This window comes from Ovis aries, chromosome 4 (assembly GCF_016772045.2).
Source record: "Ovis aries strain OAR_USU_Benz2616 breed Rambouillet chromosome 4, ARS-UI_Ramb_v3.0, whole genome shotgun sequence".
Taxonomy (NCBI): domain Eukaryota; kingdom Metazoa; phylum Chordata; class Mammalia; order Artiodactyla; family Bovidae; genus Ovis; species Ovis aries.
The window spans coordinates 64,331,908-64,356,465 of record NC_056057.1 but is presented as its reverse complement, the minus strand read 5'-3'; the positions used below and the strand labels follow the sequence as shown (position 1 = coordinate 64,356,465).

Sequence of the window (24,558 nt, the reverse complement as noted above, 5' to 3'; positions counted from 1 at the left end):
TGTTCTCTGGCTCTAATTATTCAGTATGAATTCTCTGACACACCTGGCAATAAAAATGGCTTTAACCACACGCAAGAGAAAAGAAGCCAACTCATCAGAAAAAGCTGTTGCTGCGAAAGATCGAGAACAGGAAAAGAAGGGGGCAACAGAGGATGAGACTGTTGGACAGCATCACTGACTCAATGGACATGAGTTTAAGCAAACTCTAGGAGATAGTAAAGGACAGGAACGCCTGGTGTGCTGCAGTCCACGAAAAAAAAAAAAGTTACACACTTTTCTCAAAAGGCAACCACACATCTAGTGACTGGTAAAGAAAGAATTCCTCAGCTCCAGAAATTTAAAGGGATTATGCACATCACACATTCCTAGACTATGTTTATATGGTGATTCAGTTCTGAAACCGAGAAGAGAATCATTTACATGGAGGACTTTAGGACCATTCGTTAGCAAGTTAACCGAAACATCTGTGTGACATGAGTTTAGAATAATACATTTTGGGGGTGATAGTTGTTGTTTGTTTTTAATAAACAGAGGTCTGTAGAGGGAAAGAAGAACTTTTTTCACTGTCAATCATAGCTTGAATTAGAGTTCAGAAGTTCGTGATTACTCAAGGCATGCTTTGTTAATGAGCATGCACTGCATTTTCAAGGAAGTAGCCGAGTAAGGGCTGAACTGTCTGTTCCCTAGCACTGAACAGCAAGTAATTCCAAAGACTGGAAGTACTTTCCTGAGGCCCTCTCCTCTCTTTCATGGTTCATAGAATCCTGTGCTAAACATATAGCCACTCCTTCTGTTGTCTTGACCTCCATCCTCTGGACTTCTCTTTCTCTCCTGGAATTTCACAGGTTATAGCTTCCTCTTGGGGATACTGAGCCTTTGATGAAACATCACATTCCTGATTTTCTTGATTGCAGAAAAGTCAGGCATCCCAGGGATGGAAATTAGTTATGCTTGCAGCGTTTTGGGTCTCATTCTTTGAGAGATTCTTTGAGTGGTGATTAGCCAATATATCCCAATACTCAAAAGAAGCGTAACTGAAACTGTTCCTTCAAGATGTTTTTTATCAGAGTACGAGTTCACGGTCATTTTTGGGAAATGGAATACTTAAAGAATCAGGCTGCAATCATTTGGGGTGATCAGGATTGTTTTGTACCTGTTAGAGCTTCCCTCTCCAGTATCCCCATCCAGTGAGTGCCTTGGCAGGTACAGGAAACAATTCTCTGAACACAATTCAGTTTTAGGCTTCTGTCTGCCTGCAGTGTCCTCATCTTCCTTGAGTTTGATTAGCAAACTCCTCTTCATTTACAGCAGCCTTTCTCAGATATCTCCCCTTCTAGTGAGGTTTTCCCAATCCACCTACATAGGTAATTGTTGCATCTTCTCTAGCTCTATACCTTTACCAGTTCTTTTTTACCACATTATTATATAGTCCTTGTTCAGATGGTTATCTCCTCTTTGTGAGTTCCTTGAGGAAAGGCGCACATCCATCCATCTCTGTATTCTAATTGCTTAATCCAGTTCCAGGCAATGATCTAATGGTACTCTGTGTGTATGTTTGTTTGTGTGTGGTGGGGGATGGTTGGTTGTGGGTGTATATTTAATGAAAGTTGGGCAATCTATCATGAAGTATGCATTATTCTAGAGCTGGTGAGTGCCCTTGTTTTTCAAACTTGAAATCAAAACATGCAATTTGACAAAGGATTTTTTTTTTCCAATTTATGAGTTGACTTATTTCCATGTGCCAGGCACTGTGCCAAGTACTTTGCATATTCCATTAAACTACACAATAAACTTGAGAAGTGTTATCATCTCCATTTTGAAGATGAGGAATCCGGGGCACAGGGGGATGGATTTGTACAAGACAATACACTTAATAAATGAGCTGGCATTCTACCCTGGTCTTATTCAATTCTATATCTTATCCACTGTGTGGTGTGATTTGAATAACAAATGCCTTTTTTTGAAGGATCATCTCATTGTCGTATTAATCTTAAGAGGATAAGTTAGTGAGAGTATAGTAGATGGTACCAGAAGTGCCTCTTAAAGTCACAGAATTGATGTAGTAGTTGCAGAAGTTACATCTGTCGATTTACACAACCTATTTGTATGCAAGGCTCCAAAGTGAGTCCTCTCTCCAAGCTTACTGGCTGGGTCTACGTCTTGGAGAGGGGTTTGGTCTCTCATTTCTCTGCTCTTTGTTCACACTAACTCAGCACTTTGAGGTCATTGCCAATCTACCCTGGGACACTTCTTTCCTCCATCCTGTCTTCTGCTAAGTTTCATAAATATTTTGCTCTTATAGTCATTCCACCTGATATTCTACTCCAGGTGAAATTTCAGCTTTTGGCTGGGGAACTGGAAAAATTTACTTTTCTTAGGTTCCTCTGAACTTTTTTCTCATGCATTGTTGAATGAGTCAGTAAGTACAACTCACTTGACTATTTCGTCCATGGAATGCCGCTTCTTTTGAATTCAAGCCATACTCCTTAATGTTACAGATATAGACTTGTCACCCTCAGAGTTTAAGTGTCCTTGATTAAGGTCACACAGTTGATGGAAGACCCCTAGAACCCAGGCCTAGCTTTAGAATCGCTTGTTTGGTTCCTTTGTGAACACAGAACACACTAAGGAATTTCATCTTCACATGGGGCATGAGCTCTAAATTTTTACTCTTCGATCAAAGATATCCTGAGTTTACTGTCAGCTCTTAGAAGGTGTCATAAAGCCATGGGGGAGCCCTGAGGGAACACTGTTAAGGAGGGTTGCAAAAGATGAGAAGGGCAGGAAAAAGGAAGGAAACTGGTTGGTCCACAGTGCACTGGGCCTTCTTACCCAGTGGCTGGAGCAGGGTATCCTGTCGGTCTTTTGAGCATTAATTGATAAGCCCTTGGAAAGTGGGGGGCGTATGTCACACTCTTCATAGCTTCCTCTTCTAGTCTAGATGCTTAGTTAGCAAATAAAATTTTGAGGTGAATGAAAGATTTATTGCAGTGAATTAGAATATGGTATCTTTGATCCCTGGGAAGATTCCCTGTAGAAGGGAAAGGCCACCCACTCTAGTATTCTGGCCTGGAGAATTCCATGGACTGTGTAGTCCATGGGGTTGCAAAGAGTTGGACATGACTGAATGACTTTTACATACATCTTCAGCATATGTTTTAAAGAAGTTAATTGTGGGTTGTTAAAGGAAGACCAGGACTTCCTTGTAGCTCAAACAGTAAAGAAACTGCCTGAGTTGGGAAGTTCCTCTGGAGAAGGGAATGGCAATCCACTCCAATATTCTTGCCTGGAGAATTCCATGGACATAGAAGCCTGGTGGTCTATAGTCCATGGGGTCGCAAAGAGTCAGACATGACTGAGTGACTAACACACACAAAGGAAGACCAGGTAGGATGTCTGGTGGTGGTGGAAATTGTTTTTAACTTCCAGTTTGCTTTTGGGCCCCCAGGACTCCACTGTTGTGTGTAAGAAGAAGTGCTCCCACCCTGGTGGCTGCGACAGAGGCGAGGAGGCCTGTTGTGATGACTGCCTCCTACGAGTGCCCCAGGAAGACATCAAAGTGTGCAAGTTTGGCAACAAGATTTTCCGGGTATGTCATGAACAAAGCTCGTGGGAACTATTGTATGATACTGAGTTGTAGAAAGCTCCTAGCAAAGTGCAGATTGCAAAATTTCACATTTTGTGTATACATGTATGTATGTATACAAAGTATTTATTTATATGTACATATATGTTTAGAGTCAAGGACACTTAGGGGTAGAGAAGCAACTGTCTGTGTTTTTCTTGGCTTTACTTTTGGTTTATAACATATGTTACACCTGTAAAACATTGCCTTTTCTAAATGTGGTGGCCAGTGGTTGGGGCTGAGCTGAGGAGTCCCCTGGATGGTGCAGCTATGGGTACCCGATGCCTGGGGACAGCAGTCAGAGATGCATGGTGCTCCTTGGCGAGATCCTGATTCTCTTAGAACTTTTGCACTAAGCTCCTTTTTCAGAGAGAGATTTTCCCATTTGGAAGATGTTTGGGTGAGGTTGTGGCCAGCAGAGCAGTTGAACCAAGATGAGAGAGTCCTGCCCCAGCTGAGTGAGTAGGGTCGGCTGCTGCCCATATCAGGTGTGTTTTACACTGTTTCCTAGTGGCATGGGTGGGCAGTTGGCCAGTGACCATTTAAATGTTAGGATTAAGATAATTGACTTTGTCCAAAGTGCTGCCCATCTAGTCTGTTTTCCCCATGGGTGGAGGGAATTTCTCTGCACCTGAAGGTGTCATCTCAGGGTACCCTTGAGAATTGAGACCCTCAGAATCAAGTCAGAGAAGGAGGCACCTCAGGCCCTCTGCACTTGGCTAGATTTCCTATTATGGAGCTGGAGGGAGAGTCTTGATTCTTACGACATCTGTAAAAAGACTTGATGTGTCATGCCTAAGGGAAGGGCATCACGTGTGTATATGTGTGTATGTATCTGTGTGTTGTGGTTCCACCAGGCTTCCAGAGCTACTCATGTGTCCTCTTTACACGTCATCCTCTGTCTCTGGAGCATCCAGATGCGGTAGGCTCACCCTGATGACTCTTTTGTGCAAAGTGCTTTCCAGGCTCCTTGCAAAAAGGTTCCTTTGTATACATGGATGGGGCCTGAAGTAATTTATGGACTCCTAGAAATGTGCACTCAGAGAATTTTCAATAGTCAGATGCCCTTTAAAACAGATTCAGTCAGAGAAATAAAAGGCACTAGAGACATAGGTAGTCCTTAAAATACCTTCCAAAAATGAGAAGGAAGAGTAAGAGGCATAGGTAACATCAAAGATCTGGGCTGGTTTTTCTGTTTTTAATAAAATTTGCTGCTCAGATCCAGAAGCCCAGAAAGGAATCCTTGCTCTGTTTTCAGGCCTAAATCTATTGCCCATAATCTTTTTTTCTCATAAGCAAGAATACACGTTCCTGCATGTTCCCAGAAGTACAGGATTTTTGTGGCTGAACACTTGGCAACTGCAGATTATAAATCCAATAAGCCAAAGAGATGCCTCAAACAGCCTTTTCTGGGCTAGAAAATGTGTCCCAAGTGCTACCCAGCCCTTCAGGAGGAGAGTATCAGACAGGCAGGGACATGGGATGAATGGCTCTTGGGAGTTTTCTGTGCTCCACATTTTCAGATGGTTTGCTGGTCAGGTGTCTGCCTGGCAATGGGAGTCATATGGATTAGTCTCTGTTCTTTGCATGTTCGTGCCCCATGTGGGCCAGAACCATGTCACATCTGGGAATGAACTAACCACCTCCGGACATCTCAATTAACTACTGGCATCTGGGAGAACTCAAACTTTTCAGTCCTATCAAACGGAAAAATTAGACCCTTGTTGCATCATGTAGGAAAAGTCTTGTTTGTCTCCCAGGGTGAAGCTAAGTAAACAATGCAAAAGGAGCAAGATGCAAATATGACTTGGTTTGATGTACAAACTTTTTTTTTTAATACCCTGGAGGGGAAATGCACGCGCACACACACACACACACACACTCACACACACTAAGATCTAGCATTTCTATCAGATCAGTTAGATGTAGATAAACACCTCATAGTAATTCGATCTACTGATGGAAACCATCACTCAGGGAAGAAATGCTTTCCTTGACAGACAAATCCTAGCCTGGTGGACTAGCTCCCATCAGCCTCCAGCTTATGGAAGATTCTGTGGTCTCCCTTGCAGGATGGAGAGATGTGGTCGTCTGTCAACTGCACCATCTGTGCTTGTGTGAAAGGCAAGACAGAGTGTCGCAAGAAGCAGTGTGTTCCCATCAGCAGCTGCCCCCAGGTTCGTGTGCAGGTTGGCTTTCTCTTTAAGCATCTTGAGAACCATCCTGTGTGTGGCATGGTCACCTCCCATCTTCTGAGCACAGAATTCAGATCCTCCGTAACTTCCAAGTTCCCAAATAGACACGTGTCGTTTGCGAAGCTTGCTCTTTGTTCTTTATGGTTCTCATCCAGATTCTAGCCTAACAGGGTAATATCTCTTACCTTGCTCTGTTTTTTACTGATCTCTCCTAGTTTTTTGTTTTAATGTCTCCAACTTCTGTTTGATCAGCTCCCTCGTGTCTTTTGCTGGGTTTTCTTTTGAATATCATAAAAGATCCTTTTGTTTTACCTCTCTTTTTCTTTCTTTTCAAATCAGTTTTCTTCCTGTAGCCATTTAAAGGAATATGTGGTTGTTTATTAATAAATTCCCCAAGGAGTTTCACCTGCCCAGTGGCACCCTCCAATCCCTTTTCTGAAGTTTTCTCTCTCCAACCCAGGCTCTGTTGTAGTCCTGAATGGAAATGGCGTCTTTATGGAAATATCTCTTTTCAGAAACCCATAGTTCCAGTGCCCTGAATAAAGCATCCATTATCTTCCAAAGCATGAGCTTCATTGAATTCACCTCAGCAACGTGAAACCTTTCAAGGTTTTATGCATTTTGGGAAAATGTCAAGCCTATTCAATACTTTCCAGTGAATGAAAAAATACATCCATATATTCAGGCCATGTCTTCCTTTCTCTGTCAGAGACAGCTTTTAATTTTATTCACATCTGTTATTATTATAAACAAAAAGTTGCTGTTTTTACGTGAGTGCCAAATGAGGCACAAAAAAACAACAGCTGTTGCTGTTGCACAACTGAATAAAGGGGGGAGAAAAAAAGAAAGAAAGAAAGAAACCCTAATTAGTCTTGCTTTAAAAAGCCTCAGACATAAAACTGAAAACCTCCCATAAAAGAAAAACAAAACAAAACAAAAAACAACAACCAGGAGATACAATAAGGAGAGTTGAGCATGGTCTGCTTATAAATATTCATTGGGAAAAATGGTATCATATCGTTTTTGCCCATCCTCGGGGAACCCTCACTGGTAATGAACTCCTGCGGCACATGTTAGTAATAATGGGCTTCCTTATTCTACAAGACAAAAACAAAAGGCTGAGCCAGCCTGGTGGCTCGAGTAACCAGCCTCCGCAGGCCCTGGTGGAGTTCCCGGCTTCACTTGAGTCCTGCCACTTGCGGCAGGTGTGGTGGTCTGCATAGACCTCTTGCCGGGCGGGGGGGAGTCAGCGCTCTTTCTGTTACCAGCATCTCGGTTCCTGTCTCTTCTTTGTGGACCATATTTGGGCCAGGAGCATCCGTCCCTCCAGGCGCAGGCCTGGCGTTTCCCCCACCCCCACCTGCACCCCACCCCTGTCTTCTTGTCAGAGCCCGTCAGGCAGTGCCTGGCTCCTGCCTCAGGGCCCACCTTTTTGTTTCTAGGCAGTTTTGCAATCATTCCTTTGGTTCACACTTTGCCTTCTCAGGGACCAGCACAAAGCACTTTGGAAGATAATTTAGTTTTAGCATAGAAATCCTGTTAAACACTTACTTCCCCTCCCCTGCATTGCTTTGGGAAATTAAAAAAAAAAAAAAAAAGGTTTTTTTTAAAAAAATTCCTGCTCAATCTTTGCTGGCTACTATACATTTTTTTCCAGAAGTTTGCATGCCTTGTTGAAGAAGGATTGTGTGGTTGCATTCTCTTCTTGACAGTCCCCCAGGGGCAAAGGAGTGCGTTTGGTGAGAAGGACCGAGGGTTCCACTGGGGACAAGTTCATTATGACAGTCATACCATCACTGTTAATATGTCCTGAGACTTCCTCTGTAGTCACAGGACCAACCTCGTCTGATGCTGAGACCCTGCCCCACCGCCCCCGCCCCCCTGAGGTGGGTGCTGTTACTAGGCCCTTCTTACTGGTGCTTTCATGGGGTGTCCAGAATTCCTCAGCGAGTTCCATGTAACTCAGGAGCCAGACATCATAGCTTTCTCTTGATTTATTCCCTAGTTAATTTAGTGATGTTTCCAGCCCCTCTCTCACTTTCTGAAGAAAGGAACTGGCTGTTTCTGTCAAGGTACAGATGCAGGGAATCACAGAGTCACCCTTTGCTGGGGCCCTGGTTTAAACAGCTCTGTTTGGCTCAGACAGAGCACTGTATGCCATCATTCCATCAGCTGGAGCCAGTCTCCTTTGGATTTGTCCTCAACTGCTCTCAGGCACGAGAAGCCAAAGGAGTCCTCCGTGCCTCATAGAAACAGACAACAGAGCTCTTGGCCATGAAATTGTCATGTTGCCCCAAACCATGGAAGGTGGCATGGCATGGAGTTTTGAGTCTCATTCAAACCTGTCATAGCCTTTAGTGTACCTTTTCAAAGCATCAGACAGGTTCTAATTCTTTAATTATCAACTGCCATCTTTGTTGTTGCTGTTGTTAGTGTGATTTGTTTTTTAAGTACCTAAATCTACTCTTGATGCAATCGACAGGTAGTGAAACAGGGCTTGACACAAACCTTGGGCCACCACTCTGTGGTCTGTTTCCTTAGTTTCCTGTAAAGAGGGGGAAGGGGCATTTATATAGAGAGAGTTGTTGTGAAGCATAAATGAGATAAAGAAAGAAGAAAGTACAGCATTTTTCCCCTACTATATAGATACCCAATAAATGTTAACTTCTCTTAAAGATTAAGATGAGACATCTCTCATCTTAAAAATCTGGAGTGAAAAGTTGGCCTATAAGGTCACACAAAATTAGGTTTGATTTTGGGTTATAAGCTCAACATTCAGAAAAAGAAGATCATGGCATCCAATCCCATCAGTTCATGGAAAATAGATGGGGAAACAGTGTCAGACTTTATATTTTTGGGCTCCCAAATCACTGCAGATGGTGACTGCAGCCATGAAATGAAAAGACGCTTACTCCTTGGAAGGAAAGTTATGACCAACCTAGATAGTATATTCAAAAGCAGAGACGTTACTTTTCCGACTAAGGTCCATCTAGTCAAGGCTATGGTTTTTCCAGTAGTCATGTATGGATGTGAGAGTTGGACTGTGAAGAAGGCTGAGCACCGAAGAACTGACGCGTTTGAACTGTGGTGTTGGAGAAGACTCTTGAGAGTCCCTTGGACTGCAAGGAGATCCAACCAGTCCATTCTGAAGGAGATCAACCCTGGGATTTCTTTGGAAGGAATGATGCTAAAGCTGAAACTCCAATACTTTGGCCACCTCATGTGAAGAGTTGACTCATTGGAAAAGATTCTGATGCTAAGAGGGATTGAGGGCAGGAGGAGAAGGGGGCGACAGAGGATGAGATGGCTGGATGGCATCATGGACTCGATGGATGTGAGTCTGAGTGAACTCCAGGAGTTGGTGATGGACAGGGAGGCCTGGCGTGCTGCGATTCATGGGGTTGCAAAGAGTCGGACACGACTGAGCGACTAAACTGAACTGAACTAACCCTTGTGTTACATGACATCAATGTCTTCATCTATATGAAGGAAAATGCTCAGCTCACTAAGTTTTTGTGCATCTTAATAACAAAATTATAATATGTTCTAAATATTAACTTATTTTAAATCCTTGCAGTTAGCCTGATGTTAGGTAACCTAAGGAATATATCTAGTAGGATGTCTGTTTCATACCATGTGCTTCCTTAATGTCCATTTTCTTCCACATTTCTTTCCCCCTGCGATTCCACTAAGTCAGAGATAAAGCAATGTCATTCTCTGACAAGAGCCCTGAGATTATGCATCTTCCTTTAAATGTCAATCATTAGAAGAAATGCAGTAGAGGAGATTACACTGTTTTTCCAGAAAAGTAATGGAAAATTACTCAGCATTTCAAAACCCTTAGCCCCATTTGGCTTTGACTACATAATAGTCAGGGATAGCATACCACTCTCTGAAAGAAGGAATCAGGTTGAATTTCATTTGTGGCACAGATATTGTTCATATACATAGGCCCAAGCTTGGGTTACTGTTTATTTTTGGCTCCCTCCAATAAGCAGAGACAGAATGAAAGCTTTGCATAGATTGATAGATTGACAGCTAATTCCCATTTCTACACATGTGCACTTGGTCTCTAGAGGGCTAGATTTGAGTATCAGTGAAAAGGTGGAATACAGACTGTCTCCATCTTCCCTCCAGTGAGAAAAATCACACCAATGAAACCTTTAGGGATTATGTTTCTCTGAGGATAAAAACAGGAAAGCTTTTTGAATGACTTTGCCTGGCTATAGAACCTGATACTTAAAACTTCATTTTCACCACCATCATCACCATCTGGGCATCGAGTTCAAATACAGCTTGGATGAATTTCATTGATTTATCTGGTGTGAGATTTAAAAAAGAGTTTTGTCCTCAGCAGACCCTGATTTTTAACACTTAACTCTTGTTTTTTTTTTTTCCTTTTCTTGATTAGGGTAAAATTCTCAACAGGAAAGGATGCTGTCCTATTTGCACTGAAAGTAAGTTTATTGAAAATATGTTATTAATATTTATTTTTCAGTTTATAGTACAACAAGAAAAATGGTGGTGTAAGTTTTCAGCCTCTTTTATTTCTGTAGGAATAGGATGGGATCATCTTACTTTGTTACAGACAATTAAAGTCAATGGTAATCCTTGCACAGAAGCACAACTAAGACAAATGTGGATGTTTCTGCTGGGATTTGTTGCTATGAGAAATTTAAAAGACAAATGGTCTGATGAGGTTTTAGGAAGGGCCAGGTGGCTCAGATGGTAAAGTGTCTGTCTACAGTGCAGGAGACCCGGATTTGAGCCCTGGGTTGGGAAGATCCTCTGGAGAAGGAAATGGCAATCCACTCCAGTACTGTTGCCTGGAAAATCCCATGGGCAGAGGAGCCTGGCAGGCTACAGCCTATGGGGTCGCAAAGAGTCCGACACGACTGAGCAACTTCACCATATTATCACTATAGATAGCTTAATGTGTCTTTTAACTGCTAATAGCATTTGCAGCCATAGCGACTAAAAGATAATGATATCCTGTAAAACCAAACATTATATATAACCTAGGAGAGATTCTCCTTCCTTCCTTATGAAGCCAAACAGTTGCCCATCTTTCTCCCTTACCCTCACCACAGCTTCATCGCTGTTTCACTTGGGCACATCCTGTGGTGCTCTTGGTAAAGAGAAAACAAGAAGTCATTCGGTTGGCAATGGTGTAGCCATCCTGTTATTTTTAACTGAGTTCTTGAAGGTTCTCTCTAACATGGCCATTTTGAAAGCCATCTGGGACTGTACTACCCACCACTTAGATAGCATAGCAACAGATTTCATGTTACCCCCACATGTAAGTGTGCACAGATCTGTTAGCAAACCACTGTTTCAGTCCCCTCACATTCATATGGTTTCTAGATAGCTTTCTGAAATGTTTCACTGAAGGAGGAGTATTCATAATGTCACTGTCAAATTAGTATGATAAGCAGGATTAACCCAGCCATAGAACCTATTGGAGTGTATTTTATGAGCCATTCAGACTTAAGTGGGCTTTGATGATAGTTGAAAGCAGCTTTCACATGGAAACACGTTTGTTTATTTCACTTGTCTGAAGTCAGAGTTTATATTACTAAGAGTTATCCTGGCTCTTCTTTTTAGACAAGAGGTACATAGGTTCATTATATATATTACCACATATCCATATATTGCTATTCACACATACATATATATATCTCACTATTTTTTGAGACTGAGAAATATTAAACAATTATGCACTGTACACTGGATAAAAGTGCTGGCTGAATTAAGGAAAATTAAGTTATAAACTTAATAAAATAATTTTTCTTTCAAGACAAGGAAGTACATAAATTAAGTCAAAGGAGGCCAACTAAGTATATTAGTAGAGCCTGGGAATTATGCAGGAAGAAGAATTAGCTATGATTAACACACCAGTTGATTTTAAAACATATGTATAAACTATTACATTTAATCATCTTCCCAGAGACTCTCTGAGGAAATTTTGTTTATGGATGGTTTGGAGGCCACTTCCAGCTTAATTCTTTTTTGGATGTGCAGAGTCAAGCCTAAATTGATGAAGTTTTCCTCTGTATCCATGTCAATGAAGATGTTTACATTTCCCTAGAAAGTATCTCCTAGTTTAAGTAGAGCCCAACCGCCAATGAACAGACAGGATACATCTTCCCGCCTCATGCTGTCAGGCAGGAATACTGCTTATCAGCTTAATAAGAAAATGTATGGCCAGGCTTGTACAGAAATAGCCTAAATCTTAAATTACCAGGCTTTATGTTACAAGGATAATTGTTGAGATCATTGAGAGGAAAGCTACATTTCATTATTAGTTTATCCACTATGGGCTAATCTTTGCAAATATATTGGGTTCACCAAAAAGTTCCTCCGAATTTTTCCATAACATCTTACAGAAAAAATACAAAGGAACTTTTTGGCCCACCTAATAGCATACTGGTGACTTATTAGAAAACAAAAAGGAAAGAAAAGAAGAATAGAAGGATGAGTATGACAAAAGCCAAACCAGAGTTTTAACTGGTCCTATTAAATATTGATTGGACATATGTTGTACATTGTATTGTAAGTATAAATGTTGTACATGTAAATGAGCCTGTGACTTCTGTCACTGAGAGAGGCAAGTTGGCAAGGGAGAAGTCACCCAGCTGGAGGGATGCCGAGGAGATGACTGACTCTGTGCACCTGCGTCCAGCAGGTCAATATGGGACGAGTCCAGGCATGTGGTTCTTGGTCCAAATCGAGGTGATATCATCAGATGGCAATGTCTCAATTTCCTTTGGTGTTCTTTCCGTCTGTTTACTCTTTCTTGCTCTCCAGCAGTTCTTCCATCAATGCTGTAAAACACATTCTACTTGGAGAGGTTTATTTGTTCAGATTGAGTTGAGATGGGATGACTTCCAATTTTTTTTAAGCAATGCTTAGATTTTCATAGCATATTCAGGTAGACTTATTCTGATGTCCTTCAGCTGCAGTCTAAAGACCTCCTATTTTGAGATTCCTTTGTCATTAAATCCAAGATCCAGAATAAACCTTAGAGCTCGTTTTTTTCCTCCTATGTCAATTTTGAAAACTCTTCCGGTATATGAGTTTCTAAAACAGGCAAATGAAGTTTGAAGTACAAACTAAGGCTAGTATTTTCTAGAACCAGAAAAATGACTGATTTCTGTCTCATTCAAATAAGATCACACATGCACATATATATACCCCATTAGTTACTGCAGAGTTTCCAACCTCAGTGTTATTGATTTTTTGGCCAGATAATTCTTTGTGGTAGGGGTCATCCAGTGCATTCTGTGATGTTTAGCAGTGTCTCTGGCCTTTACCAACTAAATGTCAGTAGCAACCCAACAGAAATTCAGAAATTTCCAAATGTCCCCTGGGGGGCAACATCACTCCTGGTTGAGAACCACTGGTACTCTAAACAGAAGTAACAGCATAGGTGAATCCAGAAACAAACACCTATGATACTAACAATAAGTTGATTCCTTTAATTAATTAATTTTAATTAGAGGATAATTGCAATATGATGTTTTTTGTAATATATCAACATGAGTCAGCCACAGGTATACACGTGTCCCTTAACACAGTGATGAGATGGAGTAGGGGCATAAAGTGAGGCTGACCTTTGCTGGTGTAAAAAGTCACATTGCAGAAGCCCTTGGATTTAATTGAATGTGTTTCAGTATTTTCATTGCCTAGCTCTAGAAAAAAATTATAAAGGTATCATTATGTCTCAATTGATTCAAGTCACCATCTTTGTTTTATTTGCTAGGAAGCTAGAAATAAATTTGTATCTCATCTCCAATAGCATGCGGCTTTTGAGTAATACACTTTCTCCTGACTTCATCTTATATGTTTTTTAACTTTGGATGTTTTGGATTATTTAGTACGGATGCATGTAAGCTATTTCCAATCCTCTTTAGGAAGGAGGCAAGATAAAAATAAGTGTTAGTCACTTGAGTCGTGTCTGACTCTGACCCCATGGACTATAGCCCACCAGTCTCCTCTGTCCATGGAATTCTCCAGGCAAGAATATTGGAGTTAACCATTCCCTTCTCCAGAGGCTCTTCCAACTCAAGGATTGAACCTGGGTCTCCTTCATTGCAGGCAGATTCTTTACCATGTGAGTCACTGGGGAAGCCCATATTATGTATGTGGAATGGCAATCCACTCCAGTATTCTTGCCTGGAGAATCTCATGGGCGGAGGAGCCTGGCGGGCTGCAGTCCATGGGGTCGCAAGGAGTCAGACATGACTGAGCGACTCACACACACACACACATACACACACACACACACACACACACAGACAGGCACACATGCATAAATAAAATGGACTGACTACATAGCATCCAATCTAAAACTTACTTTGGTTATCTGCAGTAGTTAAATGAGTATTGAATTATTTCCAATAGTGACATGGCATCATCTGTTTCTAAAATCCTATAGAATTCCTGCCTTATTGACTGGCTTAATCTGCCTTGGTAGTGTTTGAGGCTCTCTCAGACCTCTGAAAGGAACAGTGAAGAGAAAACTCAAACATGTAAAACAGTTTTATAGGCTTCTCCTTCAAGTCAGTGCTCACAGTAATTTATAGTTACCCAGGTACAATGATTGAGGTACAAAATTGTTATACTCCTCATAGTACAGTAGTCTTCAAAGTCTGAAAGACCAATGATGATTCCATAAAAAGACAGTCCTCTTAAAATCAGACCTGAAGAAAGTGTGTAAAGGATTACTATCTTTTACTAACATGGGACATTCTCTTTTTCCAACGGAAAAGAATTAAACTTGATTTGGAGGATTTATTGAAAATAAAATATTTGAAGTGAGCTAAACAAACTTTATGAAGCTTTGGTGCAAATGCTGTTTCTTGCCAAAGTATGAGCTATAGCTTAAAGCAAGTCCTGCTTTCCCTGAGCTAAGTGTCACAGGACTGTGAATTGGGTGCCAAGAAGGCCACTGTCTGTTGTGTGTGTAGCACTTGGGTTTGTGTAAAATGTTATCTTACTGTGTGTTGTCAAACCGTAGGCAGAATCTTGACCTAGCCACCCAACAGAGACCTGAATCAGATAAATTCTTTGCTGGCAGAATGTCTGTTTTCATACATGGAAATAGTACTCAGTGGCAAAATTTTCACTGATAAGAGATGGAGTGGCGTGTGTGGGGGGCGGGGGCGGGGGGGAGAAGAAAGACTGACTTTGAGAAAAAATTTAATCTCCTAACCATCTGTTAGATCAGAGGCAACCAAAGGTAATCCAGACATAGATGCCCAGTCTCTGACTATCTCAGATCTGTTAAGCTGTGCCTGTAGCTACATCAGTCTTAACCATCAGAATCCCAACCCCAAAGGAAAGTTCACGATTACATAACACAGAGGAGGGTAGGGTATACTGAGCACAGATGTGCATTTAATTGAAATAACCTCAACGACATGTCCCACAAGTAACAGGAAATATTAGGTTTCAGCAACTTAGGGTGCGAGGAGGCTCACAGTTGCCAGGTGACTTTTTAAAACCCCCAAGAGTTAGGTTTCCAGCTGTGTGCAGCACTGGGGTATCTGCTGTCCAGGAGGGCCCCTGTATGCTGCTTGCACCCACCATGGACATGGTGGAATTGCCCTGGCTGGTCTTGGCACATCTTTCTTAAGTTCTTGAGCATGGCTACAGCAATCTCCAATTAAAGAGTAGTTGTAGAAGGGGGGACTGCAACAACTTAATGAAATAGTGACCTTGAGGTCCATTTTATGAGAAGTCTCCACTGACAGAGGTTCTGCAAATTAGTAATGCTGAGTTTGAGCAAGGTTTCTGGCCTCCAAGACTGTAAGCAACTCCAGGTCCCTGGATGCCAGGAATCTGTCCTTAACTCAGGAAAGCGAGGAAATTTGAAACCGGAGCCCAAGAAGCTTGTAGAATAAGAATTTGTGGTGTTGACTTTAGCCCTGCCGAGGAGGTGTTAAGCTAAGTAGCCACTGAAGTTTCTGCTCCAGCATCTGGAGGTGGGTTTGTCACTGCTCCTGAGGCTCACCCAGCAGACGGGGTGGCAAATAAAACCCGACTGTACCACAAGTGGTAGCTGGGAAACCCCACACAGGCAGGAACGGCATTAGAAGGGAGTGAGAGAATGAGTTTATGTTCTGTTTTATATACTGCTCTAAGGAATATTGTTTCTTTAAATGTTCTGGCTCTAGACTGATGTAAAGTTGGAGGGCCCTGAGGTTATTAGGGGTTCTCTTTTATCCATGACCTATTGTCAATTTCAACAGGGTGTTAGTACTTCTTAAGTTGCGACTATTAACAATCATCACCACCACCATCATCACTGTCTAAGAATAATGGCAGTAACTGTAATAGCAACAGCAGCCAATGTTTATTTAGCATCTGCTATGTATTGAAACAGGTCCTAGGCTGTCTGGTTTTGTTTTTTTTTTTATCTTATTTGATCCTCACAGTCATTTTGGCCATTTTATGGCCAAGTAAATGTCATTAGCTCCATTTAACAGCCGAGGAAACTGAGACTTTGAGGTTAAGAATGATGCCCAACGTAGGTCATGGAGCCCAAATCAAGGAAGTCTGGCCCCAGGGCTTGGACTGGAAATTCTATCTTCGACTTCTTAGTCATTTTGTTTGATTTGATAACGAGTTGCAGTTAGGAAGGGAAGAGAAGGTCTGGAGGGCTTTTTGACTGGTGGGGATTAGAGATTGGAGAAAGATTTTAGGAAAAGTTTCTAATTAGACAGCATTTCCTTCTACACCACCCAGGAAGAAATGTAGATTCAGATGCCCATGCTTTCCTATTCCTGGCAATACCTTCACTTTTCTGCTCAGGTGCAGAGAAGTTGGTGTGCTCTGTGCTCAATGAAAAATCAAACTGGCATGGTTTTCCACGTTATTCATTTTTCCTCCTGGAAACTCAAGGTTGAGATGCTTCCAGCAGTAAGTGAAGATCTCCCAAATCTTCTTACTTACAATAATAAAAGACATGTAATTTGAAATTTGGAATAACTGTGTATAAATTCCATCAGGAGTAAGAAAGAACAAAATCTCTCTGCCAGTCAAGCTCATCACCATTTTAGCATCATGGGATTGTATAAATGAATGGACCTTAATGTAAGGTCAACCTTCCCACTTCTTAGGTAAGGAAGTTGGGGCTAATGGTAGTATTAACTGGAAGAACGAGGATGAAAACCTGAACATTTTTTATTCCCTACTCCAATATTCATTCTATAATATTGAATGTTCTCCCTGGAATTTTTCTTGGGAAAATATTTTTAACACTATTATTAAATATTATTATTATTGTTATTAATACCATTATTAAATCATTCATTAAAAGTGACTTTCTTGCCTAATTTTGGAAGAGTATATTTTATACATAAAAATATGTATACGTTCATTACTAAATATATGGTACATTTCACCAAGGCTGCCATCTTGAATCTCAAGAAAGACGCAAATACCAATTTCTAAAGAAACTTATGAACAAAATCTCTTAGCAGTAGTGAACATAAAACACAGCTAAGTGACAAACCAATACAAATCCCAAACTATGAAAAATATACTTTGTGGAAAAAACTGTATGGTAAATCACACATTACTGTATGCAAACCTGAGGCAGACTTATTCCTCTCTGGAGGTCACATTTCCTCTGAGTAAAATAAGAGCAACACAAAACCGATACTCTGCTGCCGCTGCAATTGCTCCTATTACCAGCAGCAATTTACTGAATGTAAATCTGTGTCAAGTATCGTGATAAATGCTCTCCATGCATTCTGTTACTTAATCCTCACAACAATCCATGCAGTGGAAGCTACTGTTATTCTCATTTTACAAATGAGATCTGAGGGTCTGAGAAGTTACTAATAAGTAAGGTGTATTTATTAATAAAAATAAGTCATGTCCGACTCTTTGCAACCATGTGGACTTTAGCCTGCCAGGCTCCCCTGTCCATGGGATTCTCCAGGCAAGAATACTGGAGTGGGTTGCCATGCTCTCCTCCAAGGTGTGTTAGCCAATAGCCTGATCCGTGAGATGCCAATAGCCTGGTCCATGAGACTCCAGAGCCCAAACTTTTAAGCACTACTGTAGATTCTTTGTTGACTACATGTTGGAGGTTTACTGCCAAATATATATGAAGTTTGCCAATTTCTTTCCTCTGTACATAATTAGGGGCTTCTATTTTTTAATATAAATTTATTTATTTTAATTGGAGGTTAATTACTTTACAATATTGTATTGGTTTTGCCATAAATCACTGTGAATCCGCCACAGTTATTTGAAAACGTTTGTATCTATTCACCTTTTGAAACCTTATCTGTGTCTTTGAGATCACTGAATCTCTTCAGTTTCTTGGATTACAATACTTGAATTCTAACCTTCCCTGGCAGTTGGGAGATATGATTTATTAACTACACGCTGTGGTTCCCCTTGATGGGAAGTTTATATTTATGAGTGGTGTCATCTTTTCCCTTATCCAGGTCCCCTTCTTGGTTAATGCGCTCCTCCCCCAACCACTGCTCCCCTCCTCTGCTCTGCCCTTTCGTATTTTTCCTTAATGCACATGTCTGCCCTCCTTTTATTTTGTACCTTCTCATCTTGTGAGCTCATGGCCCTGCCTCCACGGTACCCCTTCTGCAGTTACTCTCTGGTTTCACATTTGTCTAGATTTCCAGGTCCTTAACGCAGGACTTCTTGGCAAGATATGAATATGGCAGATCTCAGTTTCTCACTTTTTTGGAGGCTACACTCATCTTTCACAAAGGACTTGTTTGAATTTGATTAACAGTTGCTACCTTTGATTCTCTAAATTATCCGGGTTGGGAGTTGGATGGAGAGATGGATGGCTGTTTCCAACCCCTATCTGTTGACTGAATTCTGGCACCCCTTTATCCCAGCTGCACAGGTTTTGAGTCTTAATGTTATTTCTCATACTTTTGGCATTTTTCTCCCATGTTGATCATCAGTCATCAGGTCTGGTTGATTGTCTCTTTGCATTGCTCTTCTAATAAATAATTTCCTTCCCATTCCCACAGCAGCCAGCCCCTCATCCTATTCCCTGTGGTTAACCTCTGCCTTTTCTTCTTCAGCCCTTTCTGCAAGCCACTGTCAGAACCCAAACTTGGCTTTTATGAAAACTACACCAGCTTTCTTGACTGGTCTCTTGCAGAATTTCTCAAAGTTTGTTTTATAAAATGCTAGTGCTGAGGGATCCTCATGAGTAATATTTTCAAAACAAGTTTCTATGATTAAATACATTAGGGAAATGCTGGGTCAAGTAAACTTAAATGTGTTTCCTCACTGCAGAATTCTCAGAGCCCTTTACATGCCAGTGTGCAGGGTAAACTTTCAGGAGGATGATGGAATATAGAGTCCTCCCGAACTAATTTGGGCTGCAGAGGTTTTTTTTTTTTCTTTTTTAATTTCTACTTATTTTGGCAGAGTAACAGGCAGGATTGATGTTTCATAGGAAACATGTTAAGAAATGCTGGTTCTTTGGAATAAATTTAAACTTCTCAGGCTGACAATAAATCTCAGGCCAGTTTATTTAGACGGCTGGGGTGTTTTACATCTCCTGAAGCAACTACCCATTCTGGGCAGATTGGTCTGTTCTTGTGCAAGCTGTCTTCTTTCCCATGTCTGACTATCATGGTAACAATCTTCTTTTGGTCTAGAGACTTACTCCATTCAAGCTCCAAATCTACCTTTTGTTTTTTATAGATGAACTCAACATTGTCTTTTCAACACATTTACCTTTTATGTTACAATCTTTTCCAGTTCTATTTCTGCCAGCAGCGGATTTGCAAGATTTACATAGCATTTATAATGATACAACCGGTAATGACTACTCTGTAAGCATCTATTATATTCTCAGCATTTTGACAATGCTGTCTTTATAACCACCATGCAAAGTAGTTGTTCTTTGACCCATGTTACAGATGAACAGACTGAGGTTCTGTAGGTAGTATGCACATGATTTTGTAGTCAGTGGGTGGCAAGACTGGGATTCAAACCCAGGACTCTATTCTAAGCAACTTAATGTTCACAAAGCTCTAAAGTGGTTTCAAGGCTGGGAGACAGGTTAATTTAGAGATGAGAAACCCATCTCTCAGGTAAAAAGTTCTCTTTTCTGATAAACAGTAATTTCTAGCTTTAAGACGGCAGACATTTTAAGGTCAGGGCTTGGATTAGAGAGCGTAAAAAATACATTTTCTATAACAAGTTTGTGTTAACACCCAGTGAATTTCCAGCACTCTGGAAGGTGTCATGGAGGACATGGATAAAAGGTTGATACAGACCCTGAGTTGAGGAACTTGCAGTGTGGTTGGAGAGATGAAGTGTAAACACGTTAAATGACAGAACCATATAATATAGTTTATAATTAGCTTCTAGATAGGCATTGTAAAACTGGGGTTCATGAACTCCTAGGAGGTCATTGGTTAGTCTTGGAACAGGGTGTCTATGAATCTCTACATTTGAATGGATACACTCATTTTCACTTGGAAGGAAAGTGTCTATACCCATGTTCATATTTCCTAAAAGCTCTGTAATCCCAATTTGTTACCAGCAATGACTGCACGGGATGCTGTGGTATAGGGTATGAATGGAAATATCGAGTCATGGTCAGGGAGGCACTGGCTTCAAAGCTACAGAGATTGGGTTGGACTGTTTCTACTGCTAACTGGCTTAGAAACCATGGGCAACATGTCAGTTTCTTCAGATTCACTGCTAAGAAATTAGGGTAATAATATAGCATGTGTAGACAAGTAGTTAGGATTAAAGGAGATAGTGCAACTATGGAAAGCATCTGGTGTGTTGCCTGGTATAAGCTAGTCTCTCCAGACTAGTTGCCTTGATTTTTGCTAAATTCATTTTTTTGCTCTTACCTCTGTAGACAAACTGAGTTTTTTAAAAACAGTACACCTTTATTATCTTAGCAAGTCCTGGAGGTCAGAACTCTGAAATGGATCTGAGTGGGTCCAAATCAAGGTGTTGGCAGAACTGCATTCCTTCTCAAGGCTCGAGAGGATCTGTTTTCATGCTAGTCTAGATTCTAGAGGTAGCCCATTTTCCTTGATTTGAAGGAATCCTTGATTTGAAGGAATCAAATCATCTTCAAAGCCAGCAGTGGTGAGCTGAGTTCTTTTCATACCATATCATTGTGTGACTCTTCTCTGCCTTTTTCCTTCACTTACAAGGACACTTGTGATAGCATCTGTCCTTCCTGGATTACCCAGGATAATTTGTTCATAATCCAACTAATTAACTGATTCAGCAAAATTCTACTAAATTATTTGCTGTACACCATTTATCAGACTTAACTATTTTTGTGAGTTCAGTGGGGGCAGTATATTTTTCCTACTGAAATGTAATATTTAATTAATTAACCTTTCATTTAGAAAATATTCGATATCTAATATAGATTATACCAGTCATTGCTGTTGGTAATGCATAGATAAATCCGTTTATCCAGTATTAAGGTAGATCCTCCAGTGTACAAGGCAGTGTGTCAGACACTGAGAAATATACACAGAATTTATGTGTAAGAAGTTTAAGACCTGGTTTAGGCATTAAAAATACATTATAACTAAAAGCTAGGGTAAAAAGGAACTATAGTTAACAATAGGGTCATCACAAGAAAAAAACACGACTGAACTGACTGACTGAACTGAAGGTGAGTGATGTTAACTAGACTTGTGGTTATACTTTCAAAATGTATACAAACAGAGAATTATTATATTGTACACACAAAACTAATATGAAATTATCGGTCAATTTTACCTAAATTTTAAAAATTAAAAAAATTGAAGTACAAAAGCTAGGGTAGAAAGTGCCTCCTCATAAGCATACTGTGGGTTTGGTGGCCAGATTTTTAACCCTCAGACTGAAAAACATAATGTGACTGTAGGATAGAGTATTTGAAGTTGACCGTACCAGAAAATCTGAGCCACGTGGTCAGTTTTGCTTTGGGGGCTTAGAAGGAAGAATTGACTTTGGCCGAGGCATGGGGAGTTGGTACATGAGCTAGAAGCTGAAGAATTCCAGTGCTGTGAACTGTGAGGTGTCGGCAAGCATGGCCGGTGCACAGCCAAGGTGAGAGGTGGGGTAGCCCTGGGCTCAGGTGGGAAGGCTGCACATAGGATGTCAACCAGGGCTTTAGGGGTAAATTTAGTTTTTATTAGATCTCAAAGGTGTGTGTGTGGTGGGGGGGTGGTGGGGGGGATGTGTCCTTTGCTCTTCTGCTTGAGGTTGGTAAGGATTTGAGGTTATGGAAGTTATGTGAAAAGAAGTTTACAGTCTTAGCACTCTCTCGAGCAAATCTTTTTTCTTTTTTTTAAAAATTAGTTTCAGGTGCCTCTTCAACTTAAAAAGAAAAAATCAGCTTTTTATTTGTAGATTTGTAAGTCTGTCTGGTGGATTAGAGATGAGTGGAAAGAGATCCCACATCCACACAGTAAAGTCAGATTGAGTTTTGGTTTAAAAAGCCAAGGGTGTAAAATCTGAAAGGAATCCAGGTGCCCCTCGGTGGCGCTTCTGTTGGCTTTGCAGGCCCCCTCAGGGAAGCAGCTGTCAGGGACACCTCTGAGCAAGGCCAGAGCCTCCTGCATGGGGAAGTTCAGTTCCTGCTGGGTCTGTTTATATTGGAGGCTTACATCATGTCAAGAGAAGCCTAGACAAACAGTATAAGGGCTTGTGTTCAGGGCAGTGTTTCTAATCCCAGCCTTTCCTGGTTCTTGACCCAAACTTGCCATCATCACAGCTCTTACCCACCTGGGGTTTCCAGGGGGCCCTGCATGACCCAGTGGCCCTGCAATTCCACAGGGCCCATTTCGCAGCAGTTGATGTGGAGGAAAGTTGAAAGCCATGTTTTTATTTGATAGACTTCCTCGTGGTTAGAACACGACTCTGGAAATGTACTGATCTGCGTGGTGGTGTGGTGCAAGGAGTTGGAGAGATGATTCTGTTCACAAAGATACTAATGGACTGAGAATGAAAGTCACCTTCTGTGTTTTCAAAGTGACTTTAGTGACTGGGGAAATCTTATGTTAAATGAAAAGGAAATACAATTTCATGTACAGGATAATCTTAACTTCGTTAAAAATATACACAAACACACACACACCCCCACACTCCAAAATGGTTAACAGGGATTATTTCTTGGTGGTGGAATCGTAAATGATACATTTTTTATTCTTAGGTTTTTCTGGTTTTGTTTTATTGTATTCTGGGGGAAGTGGGTTAGAATCTCAATTTCTCTTACTTTTTTATGACATGAAGTTGTATGCATACATATGTGTTAAGTCGCTTCAGTCATTCGACACCATGTACTATGGCCCATCAGGCTCCTCTGTCCATGGGATTCTCCAGGCACAAATACTGGAGTGGGTTGCCATGCCCATCTCCAGGGAAGCTGTACACTTTCCCCTTAATTTTCACTGATGGATGTTTTAAGAATAATCACTGCTCTCAGAACAAAGGCATCTTATTAGAATAAATATACTCATGGCAGAAATAAATGTATCTGATGAGGATAAAAGCAAAACATTGGAATTTTTTTCTAGAAGCAGCTTGACTCTCTTAATTTCCCTAGCTTTCTTATTAAAGTATGCAACATCAAAGAGATACTTTTTAATTCAGTACTTTTAATTTTTAAAAACAAATGTCCTTATTCCAGGAGTATGCATAGTGATTGTAAATAATAAAATGTAAATAATAATGTATGTACACATAAACAAGAAAGAGGAAAATAAATATCACACATAATTTCATTACCTAAGAGAAAAAAACATTCTTAGTATTTGGGTTTATGCACTTCTAATCTTTTTTTCCAGTGCCTAGACATTGTATACATATTACTGAAAACAAACCAAAACAAAAATGACATCTGATGATTTGACGTAAAGGACTGTGAAAAGTCCTTACATACTGCTGCTTGTAAACTGACATTTCCCCATCCTCTGACTTAAATATATTCAAGCAAGGATAGCTATGGAAGGGTCTGTTTGTTCAGCTCCATCACTCCAGGCTTCCCAGAAGAATGTGACTAGACATCAGGATGTCTTGGACTGTGGCTCCTTTTACTGGGTCTGCTGAACAAAAATGATATGCAGATACAGTGTTCATTTTTGTCCCCTAAGTATTTCTCTAGTTTTCTTTTTTCCTTTTCAGAGAGGCAGATTTGGTAACCCTGAGATTCTCACTTTCAGTTATTCTCCAGTGCACGTGTTCGCTGCTTTTGCAGGATCTGGCATAGGGACCTTGAGCAGACAGAAAAAAGGGCCAAGGTTTCAAAATTATTTTAGTTCAGGATACAAAGCCCCCAAATGCAGCATGTACTTCTCAGGCATCTTCTTCCTCATGAATTTTTGTTGGCTTCTTCTGTTTTGCTGTTACAAAGAAAATCATCTTGTTTTCTGAACCCTTCTCTTCTACAAGGTAGGGCCTCTTGAAAAATATCTTTCCTGATAGCCCTGCTCAGATACAATTTCCCTTGCCTGGTATCTCTGGATGTCCCTCACTGCTTCCTGCCCAGCTACAATTCAGCTCAGCTTTTCCCAGGACTCCTGGGCCATGCTGCAGGCAGTATATTTTCTGTTGCTTCTTTGAGGATTTAGTTTGTCATATAATTGACCTTATTGACATATACCCACACTTGGACTCTTAAAAACAAAAGGACAACAAAAATGAAAACAGAAAAGCATAAGGCAGAAAAAACAATATCACTCATAGTCTTACCACTAAGAAACAACCTCA

General features: G+C 40.8%; 1 protein-coding gene across 2 annotated transcripts in view; it reads left to right on the top strand.

Annotated features, from left to right (window-relative positions):
* The window catches only part of BMPER (BMP binding endothelial regulator), a 257,047-nt gene that overhangs the window by 149,565 nt on the left and 82,924 nt on the right, over nt 1–24,558 (top strand). For both annotated transcript variants that reach the window (XM_042248614.1, XM_004007905.5), the window contains exons 9-11: nt 3,449–3,589; nt 5,698–5,802; nt 10,232–10,277. In XM_042248614.1, the coding sequence (XP_042104548.1) occupies nt 3,449–3,589; nt 5,698–5,802; nt 10,232–10,277 (292 nt within the window). The remainder of the gene's footprint in view (nt 1–3,448; nt 3,590–5,697; nt 5,803–10,231; nt 10,278–24,558) is intronic.